This window comes from Lepisosteus oculatus, chromosome 22, assembly GCF_040954835.1.
Source record: "Lepisosteus oculatus isolate fLepOcu1 chromosome 22, fLepOcu1.hap2, whole genome shotgun sequence".
Lineage (NCBI taxonomy): Eukaryota > Metazoa > Chordata > Actinopteri > Semionotiformes > Lepisosteidae > Lepisosteus > Lepisosteus oculatus.
This window is the reverse complement of record NC_090717.1, coordinates 805,988-826,162: the sequence shown is the minus strand read 5'-3', so window position 1 is coordinate 826,162 and position 20,175 is coordinate 805,988. Positions and strand designations below refer to the sequence as shown.

General features: G+C 51.5%; 1 protein-coding gene and 1 pseudogene across 10 annotated transcripts in view; both read left to right on the top strand.

The window, feature by feature from the left end:
• LOC102688934 (citron rho-interacting kinase) overlaps positions 1–20,175 on the top strand; it is an 84,838-nt gene that overhangs the window by 53,563 nt on the left and 11,100 nt on the right. For 4 of the 10 annotated variants that reach the window (XM_069182023.1, XM_069182022.1, XM_069182031.1 and 1 more), the window contains 10 exons: positions 600–707; positions 1,113–1,275; positions 1,943–2,107; positions 2,601–2,624; positions 4,177–4,314; positions 4,872–5,052; positions 5,234–5,325; positions 6,127–6,231; positions 17,545–17,714; positions 18,831–18,875. In XM_069182023.1, coding sequence (XP_069038124.1) covers positions 600–707; positions 1,113–1,275; positions 1,943–2,107; positions 2,601–2,624; positions 4,177–4,314; positions 4,872–5,052; positions 5,234–5,325; positions 6,127–6,231; positions 17,545–17,714; positions 18,831–18,875 — 1,191 coding nt within the window. The remainder of the gene's footprint in view (positions 1–599; positions 708–1,112; positions 1,276–1,942; positions 2,108–2,600; positions 2,625–4,176; positions 4,315–4,871; positions 5,053–5,233; positions 5,326–6,126; positions 6,232–17,544; positions 17,715–18,830; positions 18,876–20,175) is intronic. The other 6 variants (XM_069182027.1, XM_069182025.1, XM_069182026.1 and 3 more) reach the window with 5 other exon arrangements.
• Positions 734–895, top strand: LOC138224525 (U2 spliceosomal RNA; annotated as a pseudogene).

Below are 20,175 nucleotides of genomic sequence, written 5' to 3'. Positions count from 1 at the left end.
TTCTCGGAAAGAGTAGGGGTGTAACCCCGGCGTCCTGTCCAAATTTCCCTTTGGCCCTTACCAATCATGGCCTCCTAATAATCCCCATCTCTGAACTGGCTTCATCACTCCGCTCTCCTCCCCACTGAGAGCTGATGTGTTCTGGCGCACTATGGCTGCCGTCGCATCATCCAGGTGGGGCTGCACACTGGTGGTGGTGGAGGGGATCCCCATTACCTGTAAAGCGCTTTGAGTGGAGTGTCCAGAAAAGCGCTATAAGTGTAAGTAATTATTATTAGAAAATAACAGCTAAGGTTATTCTCGCAAAACTTGTAACCTCTTTAAAGCGGACTTTTTTAGACCGACTCATTAAGATTAAAAACTGGATGTTTAGATTAGCCTATAAGGTCCCTTTTCTGGCACAACAGGTTACAACACCTGTGCTGCACGTGGTGTTTATTTATAGTATGATCGTGTTCATCGCGTTTCGGAATCGAACCATGCAGCTCTTCGGCTAGGCTGATGTAAGATCTCCCAGCTCTTGGTGCTGAGCCAGCAGCTCCCAGCAAAACCTGGAGTGGGGTCTGATCGCTGTCCCTGCTACCCCTCTCCCCATGCAGGCGGTCTACTCCCATGATAAAGTCAAGATGGAAGGCACTATATCCCAGCAGACCAAGCTTATCGACTTTCTCCAGGCCAAAATGGACCAGCCCTCCAAGAAGAAGAAGGTGGGGCTCCCTGTGCTCGAACCCAGATCGCTTCTGGCCTGTGGCTCAGATCGAGCGTAGTTTCTGTTCTTATCAGTTTAATATCTGCTAGGCCTCCTGTGAGGGGGCTGCATATTAAATGGATTTTTGCCTCTTCCTCTCCTACATTGACCTGGTATCGCAGTGTTTCCAGGACCGGTGCCCCATCCCCTGTGGGCTCAGACTTCGGTTAAAAATAGAGACCAAAGCAGCAATACAGTAGTCTGATTTGCTTCAAGCCGAAATACACGTCACTGCCCACAATGCACCGGGGCACAGTGCGGGGCACAGGGCTGCAACAGAACTGCAAGGTGAAAGGTCACCTGACGGGGGGCGGGGGTGGTCTGGTCGCGGTGGTGAATGCTTTCCGTGTCTTTCCCCACTCAGGGGATCTTCGGGCGCCGGCGCGAGGAGCTGGGGGGGCCGTCGCAGGTGCCCCTGCCCTACAACGACATGAAGGCGGCGCTGGAGAAGGAGCGGCTGCGCTGCGCCGACCTGGAGGAGGCGCTGCAGAAGATGCGCGTGGAGCTGCGCGCGCTGCGGGAGGAGGGTACGCATCATCGCCCTTCTCGTTCGCACGCCTAACATCCCAGAGCACCTGAGCCCAGAGTCAATGAACAGACAATAGTCTCAAAGTACACTTGATTACATTAAAATGTGAAATTATTTTAACAGTAAAGCCTGGCGATGAATAATCTCATGCTGGGACGGTACTGGACTGCCTTTTTGTCCCACTGCATAGAGACAGGAACAGCTCTGCCAGCTCTGGTCGTGTGTCATGTGATGCAATGTACCAGCCAATCAGCGTGCAGCATGCCTGGGCCAATCAGATTCGCTCACGCGGTGTGTGGGGCCTCAGGGTGGGCCCCCCTCTCAGCGCAGTAAAACCAGTGACGATGCTGTCGTTCTTGCATGTAACACAGTTTTAGTAGAGAGTATATTATGTAGTTTACGTATTTCCGTAAGATCTCTGCGAATACACTGTGTGAATCACTGACGGGTGCTTCCATGGATCCCATCCCATCCCATCTTGCTGAGTTGGGGGCTTCCTGCTCAGCCATGGAGAACCAGGCCTGCATTTCCGGGACTGTCCCTGATGCGATTGCACCTTGACTGAGCAGTTCTCGCAGCTCGTGACGCGATATTGCCGATCAACCTTCTTGAAAGTGTTCTGGTTCCTGGGCTTGACCGGAGCGTCTTCGCCCCTGTTCCCCCAGCGGCTCACTTCAAGACGGGCGACCACCAGGCCCCCTCCACGCCCGCCACGGCCCGGCAGCAGATCATCATGTCGGCAATCGTCAAGTCTCCCGAGCACCAGCCCAACCCCATCAGCCTGCTGGCGCCCTCCTCCTCTCGCAGGAAGGAGACGTCCACGCCCGAGGGTGAGTCGTTTGGGGGGGGGGGTGTATCTTCCCCTGGCAGAGTGGTTCGATCTTTTCCAGGGCTCGGGTCGGGCCGGGCAGAGTCTTCAAACAAGTATCTGACAGCACGTCTCTGCATTTTCTACCAGTGACGTCCAGCCCAGAGAAGCTCATTTCCTACCCAGTGCACCCAGTGTGCAATGCTGGGAGAGAGACTTACTTATAATAAAAGTTGCTGTTGCCCTGGAGACCACATCGCCCCCCCAGAGTGTGACAAGTCATCCATAGCAGTGCAAGGGCTTCTGGGATAGCAATGAGAATGTTAGTTCCATTGTCCTGCATTAATCAGTTAACGATGTGTATCAGTACCGGCAGACCTGGTCGCCCCGGTTCGTCGGCTGTAACGCCAGTCATGGTGTATCTGCCCTGTGTCCTGTCTGCCTGTCCCGTTCTCCCTGGCTCTGTTTGCCTGTGCCTCAGAACTCTCTTATCTTCTTTCTTTCAAACTCTACAGAGAGAAGGAGAGTCACGTTTGAAAGTAAGTCTATAGACCCCTGACAGCAAGAGGCCTGCATTTCATATTTCCCTTTCTTTTCTGTTTTTATTATGATTTCTTTTTTTGCTCCCCTGTCAAGAAGGCTCAAGGGATTGGATCTGCTCAGCTCAGCACCAGGATCACAGCTCTATCCAGTTACTGCTGGAAGGAAGTGGCGCTAAGCTGGGGTTTCTGACCCGGGTGGCGCTAAGATCAGGGCTCTGACCCGAGTGAAGCTAAGCTGGGGTTTTGACCCAAATGGGGCTAAAATGGAGCTCTGTCCCAGTTAAGCCAGGGTTCTGACCCGGAGGGCGCTAAACTGGGGGTTCTGACCCAGCTAAGTTGGGGTTCTGTCCCAAATGGGGCTAAGATGAGGCTCTGTCCCAATTAAGCCAGTGTTCTGACACGAGTGGAGCTAAGCTGGGGCTCTGTCCCAAATGGGGCTAAGATGGGGCTCTGTCCCAATTAAGCCAGGGTTCTGACCGGAGTCATGCTAAGCTGGGGTTCTGACCCAAGTGGAGCTAAGCTCGGTCCTGACCCGAGTGGAGCTAATCTAGGGCTCTGACCTGACAAAGCTGGGGTTCTGACCCAAGTGGAGCTAATCTAGGGCTTTGACCTGACTCAGCTGGGGTTCTGATGCCAGGAGGTTCCCAGGTCACCCCACGACTGAGGTGCAGAGCCTCCTTGATCTTCACCCCTGGGGCGAGGTGACGGATGGACACTGATGATGTAGCTGATGTCACTCTAGCGACCCTGTCTTTGGTCTTTGTTGTTCACATGTGACCTGTGCTCGTTAAAGAAACAAACTGGGCATCTCCAGGGACAGGGCTGGTCCCGTGGTGCTGGGCTGGGTAGACCTGACCCGCGGACCTGTCCCCTCATTCACTTGCGGGCTCGATCCATCCCCGGTCGCCATCGGAGCTCCACCCGGCTCGTGCTGGTTATATAGAACCCCAAGCATCTTATTTTTTTAGTTTGTTTTTTTGAAGGAGGTGATCGGTTACATCCCCGCAGTGAGGAGTCCTGTCGGTTTGTCAGTGCCTCCTGTGCATGTGTGCTGGTCTCTCCTCAGTGCTTTCGTGATCGTTTTTGTCATGATTTCATGCGGTGTCACATTTTTCAGTGTTGTGTGTATCTTTGCCTTGTTTCCGTCCCACGAGTGTTATTCCTACTGGAATGGTAACTTGTGCCTTGAAGTTGTATTTTCTGCACAAGGTGCAGCTCTGTGGTCCTGCCAGTCCAGGACAGTGGTAAGTTCCTTCGCTGGACTTTGACTAGATCGAGAAAAGACACTGTAGGCTTCAGAATGCTCTGCCCTTAAATGTTCAAACACCGAAACAGCAGATGCTTGTTTACAAGATTAATTTCTCTGTAAATCAGCAAAGTGTTTTAAGACACAGATAAGCCTTTTCTGCTCTTAATGAGATTTATTTTAGCCAGATGTAAACCGGGAACCGTCTGCCCGCGCTGACCTGGAAGCTCTTGTCCCCTGTGTGCGCTGTGTCTGCTGAGTAACGGTGTGGCTGTGCTTGTTGTCACTATTGGCTTGGTGCAGAGTACAGCCGACGGGTGAAGGAGAGGATGCACCACAACATCCCCCACCGCTTCTCCGTGGGGCTGAACATGAGGGCCACCAAGTGCGCCGTCTGCCTGGACACCGTGCACTTCGGGAGACAGGTCGCCACCTGCGTAGGTAAGCGGGCGCGGGCCGGGCAGTCCGCCTCCCAGCGCCCCGCGGGGTGAGCCGGTCCGGGTTTTGCTGCACGCCGCGCCCGTTGTGCCCGCACGGCCGGTTCTGGGTGTTAGCTGGGCTTGTCTGTCAGTGGAGAATGTCGGCCTGGAGCCGACAATAACATTCATAATTTTTAAGAAAACGTTGTTCTAAACGCAGCGTCTGTGACAAGAGAAACTCATTTTCATTTACCAGTCCAGTTCTCTGTTAGTATAAAGGAGGCAAGAGATCCAGGCTGAGTCGTTAACCCCACCCCTCTCTCTCACACACACACACACACACACACACACACCTGAGCTGGCCCTGCAGGGCCTGGGTGGGGGGAGGGGAGGGGCGTATGTGCCTGTTGGGGTTTGAAGTTAACCGGGGCGCCCCAACCTGGAGTGCGTGAGACGACTGGGGGGGTGTGGTCAGCAGGTGACAGGTGTGAAGCTGCTCAGGAGCCTCACCCCCACCCCCACCCCCCCCCCCCCCCGAAACTCTGGTGTGTCTTAACGGTGTTTTCTCTCCTGCTTTAGAATGTCAAGCAATGTGCCATCCAAAATGCTCCCCCTGCCTTCCAGCCACGTGTGGCCTGCCCGCCGAGTACGCCATGCACTTCTCCGAGGCGCTGAGCCGCGACAAGGCCAGCTCGCCCGCGCAGCAGGTCAGGGAGGCCAGCGGACACGTCCGGCTGGAGGGCTGGATGAAGCAGCCGAGGTGAGCCGGGGGGGTCCCAGTCGTCTGCTGATTCTCTTCCCCAGAGCGCTCTCTCCTCCGGCGCGCCTTCTGGTCAGCCCTGCCTCCCTCTCCTCCCCGCCAGCCGCTGGGGGCCCGGGCTCCGAGCTCCTTGAATCCTTTCAGACCCCCCCGGCTCACGCCTTGTCGTTCTTCCTGTCAGGAATGGGAAGCGGGGACAGCAGGGCTGGGAGAGGAAGTACGTGGTTCTGGACGGCACCAAGGTGATGGTTTACGAGACGGAGCCCAGAGAAGGTGAGGCCCCCCGCCAGGCTGCTCCTGACTAAACCCACTGCTTAACTAGACCATTTTAATGGCAGCTGACAGGTCATAGTTATTCAATTCAAATTATTTTTATATAGCGCCTTTCACAACAAGGTTGCCCCAAGGCACTTCACAATGCTGTGTGACAGTACAGGACATTACAATACAGAAAGAGAAAAGGCCAGAAGACAACGGAGGAGAGGAACCAAAATCCCCTCTGTAAGGAGAAAAGGTCCAAGGTCAACTGGCTGCCCAGCCCCTAAATTAGCATGAGATCTCCATGAATCTTCATAGTGAGCATGAGATCTCCATTGTTACCCTGAAATCTCCCGGCAGTTAGCATGAAATCTCCATAGACCTCCGTAGTTAGCATGAAATCTCGTAGTTAGCATGAAATCTCCCAGTAGTCTCACAGATCTAATTGAGCAAATGATCTGGTCAGTTTAGGGTTCGATTAACCTCCTTAGCGGTAACCCCAAGCTCATCTCAGGATGATAATCCCCTGCAGAAAGAGATGAGCCTGAGATTGATGTGACTAGTGTAGCACACGGATCAGAATTAAAAACCCTTTTCCCGCGAAGCGCCTCTTCACCAGACTGCTGAGGGGGAGGAGGAGCTGAGATTGACGCCTGAAGAAGCAGGACTGGGATTCAGGTGTCCTGTCTTGACGCTGTAACGTGTATCCTGTCTGGGACGGGGCAGGGTGGCGGTGGGGTGCTGTCGGCACCTGGGGGGGACGTGGGACGTGACGTCGGCCTGGTGCGCGCGGTAATAGCGCCCCGTGTCCCGCAGATTCGACGAAGCCTCAAGAGGAGCTCGACCTCTGCCTGCCGGACGTGGAGGTGACGGTGCACGGAGCCGTGGGGGCGTCCGAGCTGGTCAACACTGCCAAGTCAGGTACTCCTCCCCGCACAGCACTGTGCTCCTGCTTGCCGTCTTCAGACCGGTGATGTGGTGCAGTGGAGCTCTTGTGCTGTTTCCTGCTTCTGCCTCTGACTGCCAGCCCAGAAACGCTTGTGCCCACTGTCACCTTGAAGTACTGCAGGTTTGAGATTTGCATGGAGTGGCCAGACAACAAAAGGACTCATTTTATATTTTTCTGGGCCTTAGCAATTTATTACTCATGATGTTGTACCTCTCTCTCTCTCCTGTCTCTAGATATCCAGTGTCTCAGTGTGCTGTACCTCTCTCTCTCTCTCTCTCTCTCTCTCTCTCTCTCTCTCTCTCTCTCTCTCTCTCTCTCTCTCTCTCTCTCTCTCTCTCTCTCTCTCTCTCTCTCTCTCTCTCTCTCTCTCTCTCCTGTCTCCTGTCTCTAGATATCCAGTGTCTCAGTGTGCTGTACCTCTCTCTCTCTCTCTCTCCTGTCTCTAGATATCCAGTGTCTCAGTGTGCTGTACCTCTCTCTCTCCTGTCTCTAGATATCCAGTGTCTCAGTGTGCTGTACCCCTCTCTCTCCTGTCTCTAGATATCCAGTGTCTCAGTGTGCTGTACCTCTCTCTCTCTCCTGTCTCTAGATATCCAGTGTCTCAGTGTGCTGTACCTCTTTCTCTCTCCTGTCTCTAGATATCCAGTGTCTCAGTGTGCTGTACCCCTCTCTCTCCTGTCTCTAGATATCCAGTGTCTCAGTGTGCTGTACCCCTCTCTCTCCTGTCTCTAGATATCCAGTGTCTCAGTGTGCTGTACCTCTCTCTCTCCTGTCTCTAGATATCCAGTGTCTCAGTGTGCTGTACCCCTCTCTCTCCTGTCTCTAGATATCCAGTGTCTCAGTGTGCTGTACCTCTCTCTCTCCTGTCTCTAGATATCCAGTGTCTCAGTGTGCTGTACCCCTCTCTCTCCTGTCTCTAGATATCCAGTGTCTCAGTGTGCTGTACCTCTCTCTCTCCTGTCTCTAGATATCCAGTGTCTCAGTGTGCTGTACCTCTCTCTCTCCTGTCTCTAGATATCCAGTGTCTCAGTGTGCTGTACCTCTCTCTCTCTCTCTCTCTCTCTCTCTCTCTCTCTCTCTCCTGTCTCTAGATATCCAGTGTCTCAGTGTGCTGTACCTCTCTCTCTCCTGTCTCTAGATATCCAGTGTCTCAGTGTGCTGTACCTCTCTCTCTCTCCTGTCTCTAGATATCCAGTGTCTCAGTGTGCTGTACCTCTCTCTCTCTCTCTCTCTCTCTCTCCTGTCTCTAGATATCCAGTGTCTCAGTGTGCTGTACCTCTCTCTCTCCTGTCTCTAGATATCCAGTGTCTCAGTGTGCTGTACCTCTCTCTCTCCTGTCTCTAGATATCCAGTGTCTCAGTGTGCTGTACCTCTCTCTCTCTCTCTCTCTCTCTCTCTCTCTCTCCTGTCTCTAGATATCCAGTGTCTCAGTGTGCTGTACCTCTCTCTCTCCTGTCTCTAGATATCCAGTGTCTCAGTGTGCTGTACCTCTCTCTCTCTCTCTCTCTCTCTCTCTCCTGTCTCTAGATATCCAGTGTCTCAGTGTGCTGTACCTCCCTCTCTCTCAATTCAATTCAATTCAAGGTGCTTTATTAGCATGACCGATGGGTACAATCAGTGTTGCCAAAGCAAATAAAAATAATAAAATTAACATAGAACAAAACAAAAAATAGAAGTAAAATAAAATCTACAGACATGTTACAGACATTTACAACAAAGACATATTATATAATATTGACATACTGTAGGCAGCTGGAGCATTATTGGGAGACGGACTCACTGTTCCTCAGGCTGTGACAGGAGATCACATACTGGGCTGCCAGATCAACTGAGTTCCCTCCTCCCTCTCCCAGTAGGATTGGGACCTGTTGTGGTTTTGGCAGGTGTGGGAACTCTGGGATTAGATTTCTGAATTTCGGGAAGAATGTTTCTCTAATCCCAGAGTATCTGTCACAGTGCAGTAGGAAGTGCACCTCTGTCTCTATTTCTCCCTGCTGGCAGTGGGAGCACAGCCTGTCCTCTCTGGGCAGCCAGGTCTGCCTGTGTCGCCCAGTTTCTATAGCCAGGTTGTGGTCACTGAGCCTGTACTTCGTCAGGGTCTGTTTCTGTTTGTTATTTTTTATTTTGGTCAAATATTCAGCTAGTGTGTATTGTCTGTTTAAGGTTCTGTAGCATTCCAGTTTATGTTGTGTTTGTGTGTGTATGTCCCAGTGTGTGAGATATTGCTGTTTGATCTGTGCTGTGATGTGGTTGAGTCTGGGTTGTAGTGCTCTAGCAGTGCTGTCCTGAGGCTGGTTAGTGTTGGTGTGGCTCAGGTCGGTGAGCCTCAGGACCAGCTGGCTCAGGGGGCTCTGTTTTGGGCTCAGCTCTTGGCTCAGCAGGGCTTTGTGGTGGTAGGAATTTTGGTCGCTGTTTTTTAGGTGTAGCCAATACTTTAATATTCTTTTCTGTATGTTTATCAATAGTGGGTACTGGCCTAATTCGGCCCTGCACCCGTTGTTAGGAGTTTTTCTCTGCACACGGAGGATGATTCTACAGATCTCCATGTGCAGAGTTTCTGTGGGGTGTTTGTCCCATTGGGTGTAATCCTGGTCTGTGAGGGGACCCCAAACTTCACTGCCGTATAGGGCAATGGGTTGGATTACACTTTCAAATATTTGGAGCCAGATTCTTGTTGGTGGGTTGATGTTGAAGAGCCTCCTTCTTATTGCGTAGAAAGCCCTGAGTGCCTTCTCCCTCAGTGCCTTCACTGCCAGGTCAAAACTCCCGGAAGAGCTGATGGTGAGACCGAGATATGTGTAGCTGGATGTGTGCTCCAATGTGTTCTTGTTCAGTGTGAATTTGTACCTGTTTCCCTGAGGTCTGGCTTTCTTCTGGAAAACCATAACTCTGGTCTTGTCCAGATTGACTGTCAGTGCCCAGGTCTGACAGTGCTGCTCCAGCAGTGCCAGGTTCTGCTGCAGCCCCTGTTCTGTGGGCGACAGCAGGACCAGGTCATCTGCGTAGAGCAGGAACTTGATTTCTGTGTCGTGTAGTGTAAGACCAGGAGCTGCAGACTGCTCCAACATTCCTGCTAATTCATTGATATAGATATTGAACAGTGTTGGGCTCAGGCTGCAGCCCTGTCTCACCCCGCGGCCTTGGGTGAAGAATTTAGTCCTTTTGTTTCCAATTTTCACTGCACATTTGCTCTCTGAATACATTGATTTAATGATGTCGTACACTTTGCCCCCTATGCCACTTTGGAGTAGTTTATAAAACAATCTCTCATGCCAAATCGAGTCAAATGCTTTTTTGAAATCGACAAAGCAGGCAAAAATTTTTCCTTTGTGTTTTTGGTGGACGTGTTTGTCTATCAGTGTGTGTAGGGTGTAAATGTGATCAGATGTGCGGTGATCTGGCAAGAAGCCAATCTGACTTTTACTCAGGACATTGTGTTCGGTAAGGAAGGCCAGTATTCGTGTATTTAGGATACTGCAGAATACCTTCCCCAGGTTACTGTTCACACAGATGCCCCGGTAGTTGTTGGGATCGAGTTTATCTCCACTCTTATAGATGGGCGTGATCAGTCCTTGGTTCCAGGCCTCGGGGAAACATCCGGCTGTCATGATGAGATTGAGGAGTTTGAGCAGGGCTTGTTGCAACTTTGGGCTGCTGTGTCTCAGCATCTCATTTATGACTCCATCATGGCCACAGGCTTTGCGTGGTCTGAGGGCCTGGAGTTTGTCCAGTAGCTCCTGCTCAGTGATTGGGGAGTCTAAGGGGTTTTGGTTGTCTTTGATAGCCAATTCCAAAATTTTGAGTTTTTCATAAATGGTGTTTTGGTCTGATTGATTTGTATTTGGGAGCTTTTCATAGAGATTTTCAAAGTATGTTTGCCAGATTGTTCCATTTTGGATGGCCAATTCTTCTGGTTTTGATTTGTTTAAGTTGTTCCACTTCTCCCAGAAACAATTCTGATTTAGTGACTCCTCAATTTCTGCAAGTTGTTTGTCTATGTATGTGTTTCTTTTCTTTTTCAGCGTGTGTTTGTAAAGTTTTACCATGTCACAGTACCTGAGTCGCAGATCTGTGTTGTGTGGTTGTCTGTGTTTTTCATTTGAGACTTTTCGTAGTGCATTTCTGATGTTTTTGCACTCCGTATCAAACCACTTTTCTTTTGCTTTTGTTTTTTGGTAGTTTTTTGATGTAGTTGTTTTTAGCTTAGATTTTGATGCTAGTTTGTGGAATAGGTGATTTAGTTTTTGTGTGGCCAAGTTTATGCCTAATTTGTTGGTTTGATACGGAGTGTTTAGGAATGTGTCCATCAGTGTCTGAATTTCCTCATGGCCTAGTGCAGTTTGGTATCTGTCTAGGCTGTCTGTGTCCCATCTGTATGCCTGGTTGAGGTCATACAGCTGGCTGGGCTGTGTCAGTGTGTCTCTGTGCTGGTGTGTTCTCTTCATGTAGAGTGTGATCTGGCTGTGGTCGGAGAGGGGAGTTTGTGGCCTGACAGTGAAGGCACTGATACAGGAGGGGTCCAGGTCGGTGATGGCGTAGTCCACCACACTGCTGCCCAGAGCTGAGCTGTAGGTGAACCTGCCTAGAGAGTCCCCTCTAGTCCTGCCGTTGACGATGTACAGGCCCAGCCCTTGACAGAGCTGCAGCAGCTCGCGCCCAGTGCTGTTGACCGTGGTGTCATGGCTGCACCTGTGTGAGGTGACCGGTGTGTGGTACAGAGGGGATTGTCCGAATATGTGAGTATTTCCCTGTGTGCTGGTGAAGTCTGCCAGTGTGCCTGTTCGTGCGTTGAGGTCACCACAGAGCAGCACGTTTCCCTGGCCCTGGAAGTGACCGATCTCCGTGTGGAGACTGGGGAGAATTCCCTCACTGTAATAGGGGGATTCTGAGGGCGGGATGTAGACAGCACACAGGAAAACCTCGTTTTCTGTACAGATGGTATTTCTTTTGATTTTAAGCCAAACTCGTGACTCTTCTTTCTTTACTAATTGTATGGAGTGACTGAGCTCCGCTCTGTACCACACAATGATCCCCCCAGAGTCTCTGCCCCGGGTGATTTGGGGTTTTTTGACAGAGGGCACCATGATCTCCTTGTAGCCTGGGGGACAGTGGGTAGCCAAGTCTCCCCGACACCATGTCTCCTGTAGGATCATGATGTCTGTCTCCTTTACATCCTTGATAAATTCAGGATCAGTGCTCTTCAGCCCAAATGCTGACGAGCCCAGACCCTGAATGTTCCACATACTTATCTTTAGAGATCTCATTGTCATCATTTGAATTATCTTTGCAATTTGTTATTGTTTTCTGGAACTGTATCAAATTTGTGTCGGACATTTGCATCATCAACAGAAACAAGTATTGTGCTGGGTTTTTGTCTGTCGCTGTGGGTGATGGAAGTTCAGCTCATAAGCCGGGTGCAGATGAGGTTCAGGAGCTGCCGGATTTCTCCCAGCTCCAAACCACTCGGGACTGCTGGTCTGGCCAGGGCTGCGGCGTAGCTGTGCAGGAGGGGCTCGGTCCGGCTCTGTTGTTGTGCTGGGTGGGGAGGGGTTGTGGTTCTGGTCCGGTTCAGCTGCTGGTCTGGGTGAGGGGCATAGAGAGAGAGTCTCTCTCTCTCTCTCTCCTGTCTCTAGATATCCAGTGTCTCAGTGTGCTGTACCTCTCTCTCTCTCCTGTCTCTAGATATCCAGTGTCTCAGTGTGCTGTACCTCTCTCTCTCCTGTCTCTAGATATCCAGTGTCTCAGTGTGCTGTACCCCTCTCTCTCCTGTCTCTAGATATCCAGTGTCTCAGTGTGCTGTACCTCTCTCTCTCTCCTGTCTCTAGATATCCAGTGTCTCAGTGTGCTGTACCTCTCTCTCTCTCCTGTCTCTAGATATCCAGTGTCTCAGTGTGCTGTACCTCTCTCTCTCTCTCTCCTGTCTCTAGATATCCAGTGTCTCAGTGTGCTGTACCTCTCTCTCTCCTGTCTCTAGATATCCAGTGTCTCAGTGTGCTGTACCTCTCTCAATTCAATTCAATTCAATTCAAGGTGCTTTATTAGCATGACCGATAGGTACAATCAGTGTTGCCAAAGCAAATAAAAATAATAAAATTAACATAGAACAAAACAAAAAATAGAAGTAAAATAAAATCTACAGACATGTTACAGACATTTACAGCAAAGACATATTATATAATATCGACATATACTGTATTCGGCTGGAGCATTATTGGGAGACAGACTCACTGTTCCTCAGGCTGTGACAGGAGATCACATACTGGGCTGCCAGATCAACTGAGTTCCCTCCTCCCTCTCCCAGTAGGATTGGGACCTGTTGTGGTTTTGGCAGGTGTGGGAACTCTGGGATTAGATTTCTGAATTTCGGGAAGAATGTTTCTCTAATCCCAGAGTATCTGTCACAGTGCAGTAGGAAGTGCACCTCTGTCTCTATTTCTCCCTGCTGGCAGTGGGAGCACAGCCTGTCCTCTCTGGGCAGCCAGGTCTGCCTGTGTCGCCCAGTTTCTATGGCCAGGTTGTGGTCACTGAGCCTGTACTTCGTCAGGGTCTGTTTCTGTTTGTTATTTTTTATTTTGGTCAAATATTCAGCTAGTGTGTATTGTCTGTTTAAGGTTCTGTAGCATTCCAGTTTATGTTGTGTTTGTGTGTGTGTGTGTCCCAGTGTGTGAGATATTGCTGTTTGATCTGTGCTGTGATGTGGTTGAGTCTGGGTTGTGGTGCTCTAGCAGTGCTGTCCTGAGGCTGGTTAGTGTTGGTGTGGCTCAGGTCGGTGAGCCTCAGGACCAGCTGGCTCAGGGGGCTCTGTTTTGGGCTCAGCTCTTGGCTCAGCAGGGCTTTGTGGTGGTAGGAATTTTGGTCACTGTTTTTTAGGTGTAGCCAATACTTTAATATTCTTTTCTGTATGTTTATCAATAGTGGGTACTGGCCTAATTCGGCCCTGCACCCGTTGTTAGGAGTTTTTCTCTGCACACGGAGGATGATTCTACAGATCTCCATGTGCAGAGTTTCTGTGGGGTGTTTGTCCCATTGGGTGTAATCCTGGTCTGTGAGGGGACCCCAAACTTCACTGCCGTATAGGGCAATGGGTTGGATTACACTTTCAAATATTTGGAGCCAGATTCTTGTTGGTGGGTTGATGTTGAAGAGCCTCCTTCTTATTGCGTAGAAAGCCCTGAGTGCCTTCTCCCTCAGTGCCTTCACTGCCAGGTCAAAACTCCCGGAAGAGCTGATGGTGAGACCGAGATATGTGTAGCTGGATGTGTGCTCCAATGTGTTGTTGTTCAGTGTGAATTTGTACCTGTTTCCCTGAGGTCTGGCTTTCTTCTGGAAAACCATAACTCTGGTCTTGTCCAGATTGACTGTCAGTGCCCAGGTCTGACAGTACTGCTCCAGCAGTGCCAGGTTCTGCTGCAGCCCCTGTTCTGTGGGCGACAGCAGGACCAGGTCATCTGCGTAGAGCAGGAACTTGATTTCTGTGTCATGTAGTGTAAGACCAGAAGCTGCAGACTGCTCCAGCATTCCTGTTAATTCATTGATATAGATATTGAACAGTGTTGGGCTCAGGCTGCAGCCCTGTCTCACCCCGCGGCCTTGGGTGAAGAATTTAGTCCTTTTGTTTCCAATTTTCACTGCACATTTGCTCTCTGAATACATTGATTTAATTATGTCGTACACTTTGCCCCCTATGCCACTTTGGAGTAGTTTATAAAACAATCTCTCATGCCAAATCGAGTCAAATGCTTTTTTGAAATCGACAAAGCAGGCAAAAATTTTTCCTTTGTGTTTTTGGTGGACGTGTTTGTCTATCAGTGTGTGTAGGGTGTAAATGTGATCAGATGTGCGGTGATCTGGCAAGAAGCCAATCTGACTTTTACTCAGGACATTGTGTTCGGTAAGGAAGGCCAGTATTCGTGTATTTAGGATACTGCAGAATACCTTCCCCAGGTTACTGTTCACACAGATGCCCCGGTAGTTGTTGGGATCGAGTTTATCTCCACTCTTATAGATGGGCGTGATCAGTCCTTGGTTCCAGGCCTCGGGGAAACATCCAGCTGTCATGATGAGATTGAGGAGTTTGAGCAGGGCTTGTTGCAACTTTGGGCTGCTGTGTCTCAGCATCTCATTTATGACTCCATCATGGCCACAGGCTTTGCGTGGTCTGAGGGCCTGGAGTTTGTCCAGTAGCTCCTGCTCAGTGATTGGGGAGTCTAAGGGGTTTTGGTTGTCTTTGATAGCCAATTCCAAAATTTTGAGTTTTTCATAAATGGTGTTTTGGTCTGATTGATTTGTATTTGGGAGCTTTTCATAGAGATTTTCAAAGTATGTGGCCAGATTGTTCCATTTTGGATGGCCAATTCTTCTGATTTTGATTTGTTTAAGTTGTTCCACTTCTCCCAGAAACAATTCTGATTTAGTGATTCCTCAATTTCTGCAAGTTGTTTGTCTATGTATGTGTTTCTTTTCTTTTTCAGCGTGTGTTTGTAAAGTTTTACCATGTCACAGTACCTGAGTCGCAGATCTGTGTTGTGTGGTTGTCTGTGTTTTTCATTTGAGACTTTTCGTAGTGCATTTCTGATGTTTTTGCACTCCGTATCAAACCACTTTTCTTTTGCTTTTGTTTTTTGGTAGTTTTTTGATGTAGTTGTTTTTAGCTTAGATTTTGATGCTAGTTTGTGGAATAGGTGATTTAGTTTTTGTGTGGCCAAGTTTATGCCTAATTTGTTGGTTTGATACGGAGTGTTTAGGAATGTGTCCATCAGTGTCTGAATTTCGTCATGGCCCAGTGCAGTTTGGTATCTGTCTAGGCTGTCTGTGTCCCATCTGTATGCCTGGTTGAGGTCATACAGCTGGCTGGGCTGTGTCAGTGTGTCTCTGTGCTGGTGTGTTCTCTTCATGTAGAGTGTGATCTGGCTGTGGTCGGAGAGGGGAGTTTGTGGCCTGACAGTGAAGGCACTGATACAGGAGGGGTCCAGGTCGGTGATGGCGTAGTCCACCACACTGCTGCCCAGAACTGAGCTGTAGGTGAACCTGCCTAGAGAGTCCCCTCTAGTCCTGCCGTTGACGATGTACAGGCCCAGCCCTTGACAGAGCTGCAGCAGCTCGCGCCCGGTGCTGTTGACCGTGGTGTCATGGCTGCACCTGTGTGAGGTGACCGGTGTGTGGTACAGAGGGGATTGTCCGAATATGTGAGTATTTCCCTGTGTGCTGGTGAAGTCTGCCAGTGTGCCTGTTCGTGCGTTGAGGTCACCACAGAGCAGCACGTTTCCCTGGCCCTGGAAGTGACCGATCTCCGTGTGGAGACTGTGGAGAATTCCCTCACTGTAGTAGGGGGATTCTGAGGGCGGGATGTAGACAGCACACAGGAAAACCTCGTTTTCTGTACAGATGGTATTTCTTTTGATTTTAAGCCAAACTCGTGACTCTTCTTTCTTTACTAATTGTATGGAGTGACTGAGCTCCGCTCTGTACCACACAATGATCCCCCCAGAGTCTCTGCCCCGGGTGATTTGGGGTTTTTTGACAGAGGGCACCATGATCTCCTTGTAGCCTGGGGGACAGTGGGTAGCCAAGTCTCCCCGACACCATGTCTCCTGTAGGATCATGATGTCTGTCTCCTTTACATCCTTGATAAATTCAGGATCAGTGCTCTTCAGCCCAAATGCTGACGAGCCCAGACCCTGAATGTTCCACATACTTATCTTTAGAGATCTCATTGTTATCGTTTGAATTATCTTTGCATTGTTATTGTTTTCTGGAACTGTATCAAATTTGTGTCAGACATTTACATCATCAACAGAAACAAGTATTGTGCTGGGTTTTTGTCTGTCGCTGTGGGTGATGGAAGTTCAGCTCATAAGCCGGGTGCAGATGAGGTTCAGGAGCTGCCGGATTTCTCCCAGCTCCAAACCACTCGGGACTGCTGGTCTGGCCAGGGCTGCGGCGTAGCTGTGCAGGAGGGGCTCGGTCCGGCTCTGTTGTTGTGCTGGGTGGGGAGGGGTTGTGGTTCTGGTCCGGTTCAGCTGCTGGTCTGGGTGAGGGGCATGGGGTGTGGCGCTGGTTCTGGTCCTGTTCGGTCGTTGGTCTGGGTTGGAGGGCTGTAGGGTGGTGCTGGTTCTGTTCTTTGTGGGTTGAGCTGGTCTGGGTTGGGGGTGTGGGTGCTGGGGCGTTCCTCTGGTAGTCCTCCTGTTTCTCTCTGGGATGCTGTTTGGGTGTCTGCCCAGTGTGGTGTCTTTCAGAGTTTTGTGAAGAGTCCAATGGTCTGTTTTTTGAGGTGTTTATGGTCGTGTAGATGCTGTGGTCCAAGGGTGGAGTGATGGGCCAGATAGACGTTTGGGAGCAGGGCGCAGCACCGTGAGATCTCGGCATTGATTCTCTGGATGGTGTGGTGCTGCTCGTCCTGTCTCGGCAGCAGGGTGGAGATGACAATTCAGGCGCGAGGGAACTCCTGTATGGCCCTCTCTGCCACTCTCCTGATGGACTGGGCCACCTGCTCCCTCTGGGTCCTCAAGTCGTTGGTGCCGGTGTGGATGATGATGTGCTGAGGGGCTCCCAGTACCGACCTGGACAGCAGCTGCAGGGCCTTCTCTGTCGTCGGACACCAGAGCTTTGCTGTTTGTAATCCCGGGAAGAGCCTGTGCTCATCGATGTACCTCCCGTTGGAGTCGATGAGAAGGGCTACTTCCATGCGTCTGCCTCTGGTGTCCAGTCTGCTGGAGGGGCGCTGTGCTGCCGGGCGGGGGGCTGCTTGGGGGGGTGCAGTGTGTGAGGTGGAGGAGTTGGGTGGGGCCGGGTGTGTGTGTGGGTCACCCTGAGTGTTCGGCAAGGTGGGTGTGCTTTTGGGCAGTAGAGTTGTAAGGGGATTTGGGGTGCCGGGGGGTGCAGTGGGTGTGGTGTTTGCTACGGTGGGGGTACTGGGTAAGTGGGAGTTGGTGGTGGGGGTTGTAGGGGTGTCAGGTTGTGTGGAGGTGGGTGTGTCTTTGCGGGTTGGTGGTGGGTGTTGTGAGTTGTGTGTTCTGGGTCTCAGGGCTGTTCTGTTGCAGTCAGGGCTGCAGTGGGAAGTAGTGAGTTTCCTCAGCTGGTCTCTCTCTCTCTCTCTCTCTCTCTCTCTCTCTCTCTCTCTCTCTCTCTCTCTCTCTCTCTCTCTCTCTCTCTCTCTCTCTCTCTCTCTCTCTCTCTCTCTGTCTCTAGATATCCAGTGTCTCAGTGTGCTGTACCTCTCTCTCTCTCTCCTGTCTCTAGATATCCAGTGTCTCAGTGTGCTGTACCTCTCTCTCTCCTGTCTCTAGATATCCCCTATGTGTTGAAGCTGGAGTCCCACCCCCACACCACCTGCTGGCCAGGCCAGTCCCTGTACTTCATGGCTCCCAGCTTCCCTGACAAGCAGCGCTGGGTGGCCGTGCTGGAGTCCGTCGTGGCCGGAGGGAGGAGTTCACGGGAGAAGGCAGAGGCTGATGCCGTGAGTAAAATCTTTTGTTTAGTAAGTAAAATTTTAAAAAAGAAATGAGAAATCTAACAAGAATACATCCTCTACCAATTTTGTGACAAGGAAAATCAACAGGCCATTGCACCCTCATACCAGAGGCCCTGCAGTCTTCCGTTTATAGTGATCTCAAAAAGAGTGCTTGACGACAGACCTAGAAACAGTTTTCCTGAACTAATCTGGCAAATAGAGTGCCTTGCAAATGTATAGAGACCCCTGCTGTGTTGCCCGTTTATGACATTACAAGGCAAGGGCGGAGTGGTGGCTTTGTGGCTCAGGATCTGCGCCTGTGACTGGAAGGCTGCCGGTTCAAATCCCGCGGCTGGCAGAGGAATCCTACTCCGTTGGGCCCCTGAGCAAGGCCCCTTAACCCTAACTGCTCCAGGGGTGCCGTACAATGGCTGACCCTGCGCTCTGACCCCAAGCTTCTCCCTGTCTGTGTGTCTGTGTCTCCATGGAGAAAAGCTGGGGTCTGCGAAAAGACGAATTCCTAATGCAAGAAATTGTATAGGGCTAATAAAGAAACATTATAAACATTATTATAAACAAAGGCACTGCGATGCAGTCAGAGCAGAGCTCTGCTGTGACAAGTACCAAGGGGCGGTGTGGCGTCACAGCACCCAGCCCGCGGATCCGCAGGAACCATCAGAACTGGACCGGCTGCATCCGCTGCGGAGCTGCAACAGTAGGAATCCCCTTCGCAGCCTTGCTGTGTGCCGGAGGGGCCTGTGTGTGGCCTTTCTGGAAGAGCGGGCTCACGCTCAGGTGCTGCCCTTGCAGCCTGTGGCCCTCAGGGGCCCGTCGGCGCCCCGCAGGTCGTGCTGTAACGTGGGTGAGGGCCATGTGCTAGGGTCAGCTAGGGTCACTTGTCTTTTAAAAGGTCTTTTTTTTTAACATCCTGACAGAGAACGTGTGTGTCTCTTCCTGTGGTTAACTGGATCTCTTTCTCTTTCTCTCTCTCTCTCTGTCCTGACTGTCCTCCTGCTCCACGGTGTCTCGCCCATTGCGTATACGTATCTATAACTCTGCATGTTGATATCGGTGTTGATCTGCCTGTCCTCCCCATCCCATCCTGTGCGCCTGTGTTCATAGGCCAGTGCTTCCAAAAGGCAGATGGCTCTTTCCCCATTGGTGCAGGTAAAGACCTGTGTGAGGCTGCCTTCTGCTCCACCCCACACCTGCTGCCAGCTCACTGACCAGACACGTGTCCCGTTGGGGTTCAGAGCCCAGCGCCCCTCTCGGCTCCTCAGTGGGGTTCAGAGCCCAGCGCCCCTCTCGGCTCCCGGTGGGGTTCAGAGCCCAGCGCCCCTCTCGGCTCCCGGTGGGGTTCAGAGCCCAGCGCCCCTCTCGGCTCCTCAGTGGGGTTCAGAGCCCAGCGCCCCTCTCGGCTCCTCAGTGGGGTTCAGAGCCCAGCGCCCCTCTCGGCTCCTCAGTGGGGTTCAGAGCCCAGCGCCCCTCTCGGCTCCTCAGTGGGGTTCAGAGCCCAGCGCCCCTCTCGGCTCCTCAGTGGGGTTCAGAGCCCAGCGCCCCTCTCGGCTCCTCAGTGGGGTTCAGAGCCCAGCGCCCCTCTCGGCTCCCGGTGGGGTTCAGAGCCCAGCGCCCCTCTCGGCTCCTCAGTGGGGTTCAGAGCCCAGCGCCCCTCTCGGCTCCTCAGTGGGGTTGAACTCTTTTTGTAGCGAGCCTAATTCCAGCTACACACAGGGAATTACTCTCAGAACCTCAAAACTCTTTGCTTTTGATTGTGAATGCAAAGCTCTTCTTGCACAGTTTGAATACACAGAGAGGGGTGTGGGTACGTCCGTGCTGAGGGAACACGGATCCGCGGAGAAACTGACGATCCTGCCCTCAGAGACTCGGAGAAACCGCCTGGGATTAAAAGCAGAGTCTACTCTCACGTGAGGTCCCATGGCTGCTCAGTGGAACCCCTGCCGCCCCGAGACTAGTGTCAGGTCCCTGAGTGCAGCAGCACCTTTCACACGGCTTCATCCTCATCCTCATCCTCATCCTCATCCCCGGCTGCTCCCCCGTCGCTACAGCATGAGCCCTCGCACCCTCGCCTTCCTGCTCTCCCCTGCTCGTGCCTCGGCCTTCACTCCCTGTCCAGGTCCAGACCTGCCACGTCACCGTCTCCATCAGCGTGGTTGATGTAGATGTTCAGTTGTTCGGTGGTCTCCTGTCCTGGTGGTGTTGAAGGGCTGTGAAGAGCTGCAGAGAGACTGGGGTGGCCTCCTGTCTCGGAGCCAGGCTCCTGCCGGCTCTGTCTCCTTGTCCAGGTGTTAACGGTGCTCAGAGGGTGCTGGCCTGCAGTGTAATCCGGCCCAGGGAGCCTAATGGAAGCTATGAGGCAGTGGATGTAGGAAAAAGGACTTTACAAGGGCTGGTGAATTTTAGAAACAAACTGCCCAGCTGCGTTGTTGAAGCTGATTCCACTGGATCT